Source organism: Nicotiana tabacum, chromosome 21 (genome assembly GCF_000715075.1).
Source record: "Nicotiana tabacum cultivar K326 chromosome 21, ASM71507v2, whole genome shotgun sequence".
NCBI classification, from domain to species: Eukaryota; Viridiplantae; Streptophyta; class Magnoliopsida; order Solanales; family Solanaceae; genus Nicotiana; species Nicotiana tabacum.
Window position 1 is genome coordinate 26,777,917 of NC_134100.1, and position 9,703 is coordinate 26,787,619.

General features: G+C 34.7%; 1 protein-coding gene across 1 annotated transcript; it reads right to left on the reverse strand.

Annotated features, from left to right (window-relative positions):
• Positions 1-3,055: 3,055 nt before the first annotated feature.
• LOC142175169 (uncharacterized) lies at positions 3,056-4,755 on the reverse strand. The gene is made up of 4 exons (XM_075241748.1): positions 4,667-4,755; positions 4,033-4,160; positions 3,682-3,885; positions 3,056-3,594 (listed from the first exon to the last, which is right to left on the reverse strand). The coding sequence occupies exons 1-4, from the start codon at positions 4,753-4,755 to the stop codon at positions 3,056-3,058; spliced, it is 960 nt and encodes a 319-aa protein (XP_075097849.1).
• Between the last annotated feature and the right edge of the window lie 4,948 nt (positions 4,756-9,703).

Consider the following 9,703-nt stretch of genomic DNA (forward strand, 5'->3'; position numbering starts at 1 on the left):
AAAATGCACAAATGAAGAGAGAACTATTTTTTTTAGTATTTTATGATAGGAAATATGCAATTAAAGTCACAAAAATTGAGAAAAATAATTAAAATAACAAAACACTAATAACTTTAGGAGATGTTAAAATAGTGCAAAAGTTAGGTGTTCACAACTAGTGCTATTAGTATGACAAAGAATTCGGTTCATCATAAGAGAACTAAGCACGTAGTTGTTAGGCACCACTTTTTTGGGACAACTATGAGAAAGGCTTGATCACTGTGGAGTTTTGTGCTACTAACAAGCAAATTGTTGACATCTTCACAAAATCATTCATAGAGATCACTTTGAGAGGAACAGGTTGGAATTAGGGATGATTAAGATCACTTAAAAGGACCAGTTCAAGGTTAAACGGAAAAAAATGAAAAAAAATTGAAAAAAAAATATATTCGTTTAGATAGTCTGTAAATTGTGTATAGCTAGATTAAATCTTGCTCACTCTCACACATTCCATAGTATACTCTTGTGCCATGTGTTAAAATGACTCATTAATCTCTAATTATATTTTCTCTATTTTGGCAAATTTAGACTTACACAAGAGAATTATCAGTGAAGAACCTGGTTCATCAAGATAGCACAGTATGTTTTCTACACTCTACATAATTTGAAATAACTATATTTGGATCATGAGCAGATTCCTACCAAATACCAAAGTTCTTTTGAACTAATCCGTTACAAGTGAACCAGTTATGTTCAAGACTCCTGACCGAATTAAACTACCTTGACTCTTTTAAGTCTGCTACTCAGGGGGAAGAAAGTGGTTCTTCTAAAATTGAACATGTATCTTCTGATTCTAAAGTTTCTCTTGAGATAATTTCTAAAGTTGCTGCAAATTTGGAGAATAGATTTGTAGGATCTATAGCAGGTGTTGAGACTACAGAATCTGGAGAAGTTGGTGGTAAAAATGAAAAAAAAAAGGAGAAGGGTGCTAGGAGTATTGTGAGGGGAAAGGGGGCAAGTGTGGTTGATTCTTCACCCGCTCCTGTGAGTTTAACCAAAGATGCAGGTGCAATGATTATTTGGGGAGATGAACCTGGTTCATCTATAGAGGAAACACTCGTAGACCTGCTGAAGAAAGTGACTGAAAGCTATAATCCAGCTTCTTGATCGAGTTATCAATGGCATCAAAACTCATACCATCTATGGCTTCATTCTCACAACTGTGCTTGTACATTTCAATGTACCTATGAAAAAGTGGGAGGTTAGTACAAGTATGGATCATTTTTGGATTAATACTCTACTTGCTTGTGATTATGAAGTCAATGTCACGCCTAAAGAACCTAGTTCATCAAAAGTACCAGTGAATAGCAAGGTCAAAGCTTTGGTGAAAGAAGGTGGGGCTAAGGATGCTGAGATTGAAAGCTTGAAGAAGAGGTTGGTTGAGGTGGAGACTAAGAGAGATGCTCTCAGAATTGAGCTGGTAATAGAAAAAGAGAAAAATGATGGCATTCTTCAAGGTATGCTGAAACTCCTCCAAGTCAAAAACCAAGCACCTAGTTCTTCCCAGCCTTAATCCTCATAGCCTAGTGTAGATCAAATAGTGATCAAGCTCGGGATGTTTTGTTTCTTTTGCTCATGTTTTTAGTATTTTTATTTCTTTTTATGCTTTATGGTAGAATCTTATCAATCATCAATGAAATTCACTGTCTTTTGCTCTAATTGTTTGTCTATATTTCTTTGATGGTTAAAAATTCTTAGCTTTATCTATGATGATTAATTCATGATTGCATTTGAAGTAGCCCCAATGGCCATGAATAAGTTTTAAAATCTGGTTACCTCACATTTTATGCAACTTTTCGATGATTTCAAAAGGGGGAAAAAGGTTGTGCTTTACACTTTGAACAACAATGTTTATAACCTAATGTACCTGGTCCTTGATGATAAGTGAAAAATTTCTAACTTTGCATTGATGTTGAGTTGAGTTCTGGCAGGGCCTAAGTGTATGAAAAGCATAGAGTTTGTCATCATCAAAAAGGAGGAATTTGTTGGCCCAAGTAAAGGTTAAGTTTTGAAGATTGACAAAGGAACTCAGACATGAACCAAGTCCATCCCAGTGGTCCATCCCTCAGGTTCATAAAAACGGGAAGATTCTAGCATGTGGGATGCACGTAAAGGAGATAAGCTTAACTTGGTGTATAGAGAACGCTATCCAAGATAGGGAAGGATTTAGAAGTTGAAATCAACTAGAACTCTTCCACCAAGGAAGAGTTGCATCAGAACTCTAGTTATTTCTTCATCTACTAACTTTATAAATTGTAGGATGTTCTCACATTACAGTGGTTGCACAAAAACACAGAAGTTAAACGTGAATTGAGAGCAAAATAGCATGGCTTTTTGCAAGCAGTTCGTATGTGATTCAAGTGTGTAACCTGAAGCTACATGAACCAGATTGAAGAACCATCTCCATAAAGAGTTTAATGTGTCTTTCTTTATTTCTAGTTCAATTGTAGTAGGTGTTTTATATTGTATTTTTCAGCTTTATCTAGAGGCAATTTTAATAGGTACTCAGAGTATTCAAGTTAGAGTTAACTTGAAGTTGTCGTAACAGTTAGAGGCTATGTGATACAACGTGATTAGAGGTAATCCTTAGGTTTACAAAGAATTTTGTAAATGCTATTTTGGCTCAATGATTTAGTGAAGTGTTGGGTAAAAATCCTACTGAGTAGTAGATCGTGATTTTTTTTACCTTTTAAGCCAGGTGTTTTTCACGTAAAATCTTTGTGTTCTTTTATTTCTGTACTTATTGTTCTGCAACAATAGTAGTTGGAACAAATAGAAGAACCAGGTTCTTCCATAATTAGTTTAAGCAAAAAATTGGTCACCACACAAATCAACTTCCCTCTTGTGTGGTATTAAAGTCTAAAACATCAACATTGCTTCATTAGTACCTCCAAAGATAATGTCATCCACATATACTTGCATAATCAGAATATTCTTGCCTTTGGTCCTAAGAAATAGAGTGTTGTCCACCTTTCCTCTTACAAAGTTGTTGGTTAAGATGAATTTTGAGTGTCCTTCATACCAAGCTCTTGGAGCCTGTTCTAGTCCATGCAGGGCTTTGTCTAACTTGAACACACTCAGGAAATTCTTCACTCTCAAACCTAGAAGGTTGTTTAACAAATACTTCCTGCTTCAAATAAATGTTCAGGAATGCACCCTTTACATCCATATGATACAAGGTGAACTCCATGTGTGCAGCAAAAGCTATTAGCATTCTTATAGCTTCCGTTCTAGCTACAGGTGCAAACGTCTCATCATAGTCAATGCTTTCCTCTTGATTGTAACCCTGAACCATTAGTCTAGCCTTGTTCCTTGTGATATCTCCTTGTTTATCCAACTTATTTCTGAACACCCATCTGTTACCTATATTAGTTCTGTTTTTGGGTCTTTGTACCAAGTGTCGGACCTTGCTTCTTTCAAAGTAATTTAGCTCCTCTTGCATGTCTATAATCCAATTTGGATCTTTTAGAGCTTCCTTGATGTTCTTAGGTTCGACTTGTGAGAGGAATGTTGTGAGTGCACATAGATTTCTTAGAGATAACCTGGTTTGTACTCCTGTATTAGGATCAGAGATTATGTTCTCAAAAAGATGTGACTTTTGATGTTTCCATGGCCTAATCTACATTCCTAGAGATAGTTCACCCAAGAAGAGAACAAAAGGAACATGTTCAGTAGGTACAGATTCATCAGTCTGGTTAGCAGTCAGAGTGGTTCTCTCTTCTTCTCGTTCCTCATGATCACTGTCAACTTCCTTGTGATCTATGGATCCATATTTAGGTTGAGGTTCAGGTTCCTTAGGAGCTTCTTCACCAATGAGTTCTATGTCATAATCTTCATCTTGAAGACCTTTCTCAGCCAATTTGTTAGATTCATCAAAAATAACATGAATATTTTCTTTAGCACACATAGTTCTTTTATTAAAAATTTTGTAGGCCTTACTATGTAGAGAGTAACCCAAGAAAATTTCTTCATCACTTCTGTCATCAAACTTACCTAGAGCTTCTTTGTCATTATTGTGTGTAAAACATTTGCACCCAAATGATATCAAGTGAGTGATGTTAGGCTTTCTCCCTCGAAGTAACTCATAGGGAGTTTTCTCAAGAATAGGTCTGGCCATGTATCTGTTTAGCAGGTAACAAGTAGTACTGACTACCTCAACTCAGAAGCTTTTAGGCAGTCTACTAGCAATCAACATGGTCCTCCCTATGTCTTCTAGAGATCTATTCTTTCTTTCTACAACACCATTTTGTTGTGGAGTTCTAGGAACGGAGAAGTTATGATCAATGCCATGTGTGTTACATAACTCAAGGAACTTGGAATTTTCAAACTCAGTTCTATGGTCTGTTCTTATACTTAATACATTACAACCCAGTTTCTGTTAGATCATTTTGACAAACACACAGAAAACATCAAAAGTTTCAACTTTAGATCCCAAAAACTGAGGCCATTTTACTTGGAAAAGTCATTTACAATGACAAAAATATGCCTCTTACCTCCTCTACTCCTCACTCTAATTGGTCCACATAGGTCCATGTGAAGGAGTTCTTTGAGGTTTGGAGGTGCTGACAACCTTTTTAGATTTAAAAGGTGACCTTACATATTTCCCTCTAACACAGGCATCACAAACCTGTCTGAGAAGAACTCAACTTTTGGTAGGCTAAGAACCAAGTCCTTTGCTGCCAACTTGTTAAATTGAGAAAGACTAGAATGACCCATTCTTCTATGCCATAATAGTGGATCATCCTCCACTACACATAAGTATGTGTAATCACTCTAAGGAAGAGACATAATGGATATCTTGTAAACATTGTTATGTCTCTTACCTTTTAACATAATTTCATAAGTATCAAGCTTAGTGATAATGCAGATTTTGGAGTTGAGTTTTACCTTATTTCCTTATCACACATTTGGGAGATTCTAAGAAGATTATTTTTGAGTCCTACAACATAATACATATCTTCTATAGCATGAGAGAGTGACTTTCCAACCTTACCAATACCTGTTATCTAGCCCTTTTTTCCATTTCCAAATGACGCACTCCCTCTTTGAAAAGCTGTCAGTGAGAGGAAGTTTTTCTTTTCTATAGTCATATTTCTTGAGCATCCATTGTCTAGATACCAGTCTTGATTGTTTCCTCTCACTTTAGCCTATACCAAAAATCACAAGTTAGTCTTGGAAACCCAAACAAGTTTGGGTCCCTTTTTATTTGAAGAAAGATGAATTAGATCTATTCTTGACTAGAAGGGAAGAGGATTAGTAACTATTTTTTTGTTAACCTTAATACACTTAGTATGGACAAGAGGCTTAGCTTTTTAGTTCCTCCTCCTTCTTTACATTTTTAGCAAGACCAAAGGTAGTCTTAAACTAAGCATGAATTAAGGCAGGATATATATCTCTAACGCGTCCTACCTTTCCACAATGAGTGCACATTTTATTATCAGAAATTCCTACATACTTTCGATTAAATGTGGGAATAGGTTTTCTATAGCCAATTCCAGATTTGTTAGTATTGCAGTTTTCATTCAGCCAATTCAAAGCATCCGAGGATCTATGCCATTTTCTTAGTCTAGATAGTTCATAATTAGCCTTTTCTAGATTTTGTTGCAAGATTTTATTCCTACATTCAGCATCACAAAGATTATCTTTAGCCCTTTTAGTTCATTTTCAAGCTTATCCTCCATATCACTTATTTTTCCCTTACTATGTGTATCAAGTGACTTCTCATTTTTAGAAGTGAGCTTAAGAACCAGGTTCTTAAGGTCCTTGACCTATCCTTTAAGATCAGCTTTGTCAGATTCAAGTTCTTTGAGATCAAGTTTGACACATGAAAGGTTGCTTATTAACTGATTATTTCCAGCACTCATTTTGTCCATTTCACTCATCATGGTCATAATTATGGTCATTAGTTATTTTTTAGACATAGCATGAATATTTTTTTTTCACGTTAGAGATACTTACCTGACTTGTTTCATCTTCAGCCTCCGAATCACTCATGATCATCATTCCTATCACTTCTTTTTCAGTTTGGCTTTCTTCAATCGCGATCAGTACCACTTCAACATTTTTATCTCCAAAACCAGCTTCCAAGGTCCTCCATATGTTATGGGCAAAGATGTAAGAGGACGTATTGTAGAAAACATTCTGGGCAGACTTCTGTAGAGCAGGTCCTTTGCTTAAGAACCGGGTTCTTAAGGTCTTTGACCTATCCTTTAAGATCAGCATTGTCAGATTCAAGTTCTTTGAGATCAAGTTTGACACATGAAATGTTGCTTATTAACTGATCATTTCCAGCACTCATTTTATCCATTTCACTCATCATGGTCATAATTATGGCCATCAGTTATTTTTTAGACATAGCATGAATATTTTATTTCAAGTTAGAGATACTTACATGACTTGTTTCATCTTCAGCCTCCGAATCACTCATGACCATCATTCCTATCACTTATTCTTCAGTTTGGATTTCTTCAATTGCCATTAGTACCACTTCAATGTTTTTATCTGCAAAACCAGCTTACAAGGTCCTCCATATATTATGGGCAAAGATGCAAGAGGAAACATTGTAGAAAATATTTCTGGGCAGATTTCTATAAAGCAAGTCCTTAGTTTTAGCATTTTTCTGGATTATCTGATGATCTTCATATCATATTATTCTTCTCTCTTATTACATTTGTTACCTTCACCATCCATTTTGGTAGGGATGACTGGTCCATGACTGACAATTTTCCATAGGTCAAAGTAAGTGGCCGGAAGGAATGTTTCCATATGCATCTTCCATTCATCATAGTGATGTCCATCAAATAGAGGAGGTCTTCCAATGTGTATTCCAAGTTGTACTAGAGGTTCTGTCTCTACTGTCTGATGTTCATCAATTAAAACATAGAGACTTATGGCCCTATCCTTCTTTTCTTCATCTTCATCACTTTCATTGTCCTCATATGCTACTAAAAGGTGTGCTTTATTGCTTCAGTGAATCCTTTACCTAGGATTGTTCCTTTGTTGGGACCTTTTTCTCTCATTTTTTCCCGTTTTTCTTTTCAGCTCATTCTTTCCTCCACTCAATTTTTAAACCATGTGGTCTAGCTTGCTACACTTATATCACACATCATAATTAGTTTTGTTGATCTGCTTAGGCTTACCGTTGGTATCTCTCTTAGATGCATTTTTGGAGTTCTTTATGAACTTCTTGAACTTAGCAAACATTGCTAGGTCAGGATCATCACTGTCAAATTCATCTTCCTCATACGCTTTAAGGACTAAGGCCTTATACCTCTTTGGTTCTTCCTTGCGCAGTTCTATCTTTCTCATTTTATGAGTCTTTAAGTTTCCAACCAACTCATCGAGTGAGTTCTTGTCCAGCTCCTTGGCTTCCTAAATAGCTGTGACTTTTGATTCCCATAAAGCTGGAAGGATCCTTAGAACTTTGCTAACCAATTCTTCTAAGGTGAACACCTTTCCAAGTGACTTTAGTTCATCAGTTATTATGGTAAACCTAGTCATCATCTCCTGGATGGGCTCAGACTCCTTCATGGAAAAGAGTTCATAGTTTCTCATAATAATTATATCCTTGATCTCTTCACTTGGTTTGTTCCTTCATGAGCAGTTTGGAGTGTATCCCAGATCTCCTTTACATTGCAGTAAGCAGATATTCTGTTGTACTCATCAGGACCAAGTCCACAGATAAGGATTTTCTTAGCCTTTACATTCTTCTCCATCATTCTGAAATCTACTGCCACAAATTCAGAGGGGTCCTTAGGAATTATTTCATTTTGCGCATTTTATTTAGTGGGAGTTAATGGACCTTGGTTCACTATGGTAAATAGTTCATAGTCTTCAGATGTCAGAAAATCTTTCATCCTTGCTTTCCACCAACTAAAATATTTTTTATTGAACAAGAGTGGTCTGGTAGTTGATTTTCCTTCATTAATTTCGGGTGGAGCACTCATTTTGCTTCCAAGATCTCTATAGATATTAGCCATGTGTGTGAGAGAACCTGTTCTGATAACAATTGTTAGTTTGAGTGCCCTTATGAATTAATAAAGAACTTGGCTTTTTACCATCACTACAAGAAATTGAGGATACGACGACATTTATTTAGTGACTATTGAAATAAATGTTGGAATTATTTTTTGACATTTATGACAAAATGTCGTAAAAACTACGACATTTAATATTAATTGTCATAGAAACAATGACATTTGATACTAAATATCGTAAAAATAATGACATTTGATAGGAAATATCATTAAAACAACAATATTTGATACAAAATGTCGTCAACATAATGATATTTCTTAAGAAATATCGTAAAAAGTATGACATTTGCTACAAAATATCATAAAAATTAGATATTTGATACAAAATGTCGTAAAAAGGACGACATTTGGTATAAAATGTCATAAAAATAATGACATTTGGTCCAAACTGTAGTAAAAATACGACACTTATATCAAATGTTGTAAAAATATTTTTGATACAAATGACAAAAAAATATGACCTTACTTTAAATGTCATATTATTTGTCGGTAATCACGAACATTTACATCTACAATTGAGAAATTTCTCTATACTTTCTAATTTTTAAATCATTTTTTGTCTTGTAAAAAATATCACACCCTTTATATTTAATATTTAATTTGTTAAAATATTGTGATAATTACCTACAATATAGACGATTTCTCTTCTTGTTGCTTAATATTTTAAAAGGCTCGTCCAGGACTAGCTCATGGGCGAGGCATTTGCACAATGCCTTGAGGCGGCTCAAGTGTAGGGCTTAATTTGTGAGGCTTACATCCACCACAAACATAAGATTATGCACCCTACATGCCTATCGCTCAGCGTTTGGGCTCGCTCAATAAGTACTAGGTAAATCATCTGTTAAATTTTCTAATTAATGGTGTAGACCCTCAAAATACATTAACAAATGAATGATCTTAACTCAAATAACGAGTCATAGTATTGTATAGTATTTACTAAGTGAGAGTTAATATTATTTGAACATTTTCTCTGAATATATAGATAATCGAACTGTATATCTTCACTCGCTATTGATTTTTATTTCTTAATTTTTTGTCTACCAAAAGAGACTTTAATACTTTGTATTTATTTCTGAAGGAGTAATATTTTGAATTATAATATTGATAAAGTTTATTGATTATTACTTTTAGAAAGGTAATTAAATGTCTATTTGGAAACAACCTATCTACCCCAGTAGGGGTAAGGTCTGCATACATACTACCCTCTCGAGACCCCACTAAGTGGGATTATACTGGGTTGTTGTTGTTGTAATGTTTAATAAGCTAACTTGTGGTACTCTCTCCGAGAAATCCTTAGTCCTTTGATTTTCTTAAACTTTTAATGTACTTTCTATATTTTTATGTTATATAAATTTTTTTTTTGATTTCTTGAACTAAAAAATTTAAAGATTCATGAGGCTTACGACTCGCCCGATATTAAGTGAAATGCCCACGTATGATGGACTTTCGGACATAATTAATTAAGTAATTGAAACAAAAAATTAATTATATATGGGCTTTCGGACAGAATAAGTATGATTATTACTACTACTTGTTAGATGTTGGATTTAAAGAAGAAATATTTAAAATAAAACAAAAATATATATGAAATCAAGGAACCAACATTTACTGACCAAACTTGAGAAAGT

Bases quoted from the DNA above. Each gene is read 5' to 3' on its own strand.
- LOC142175169 (XM_075241748.1), bottom strand. From the start codon at position 4,755: ATGGGTCATTCTAGTCTTTCTCAATTTAACAAGTTGGCAGCAAAGGAC. The intron at 4,161-4,666 runs GTTTGTGATGCC...CCTGCTAAACAG, and splicing joins GTTGAGTTCTTCTCAGACAG to ATACATGGCCAGACCTATTC. The intron at 3,595-3,681 runs GTGAACTATCTC...ATCCTAATACAG, and splicing joins TCCTTTTGTTCTCTTCTTGG to GAGTACAAACCAGGTTATCT.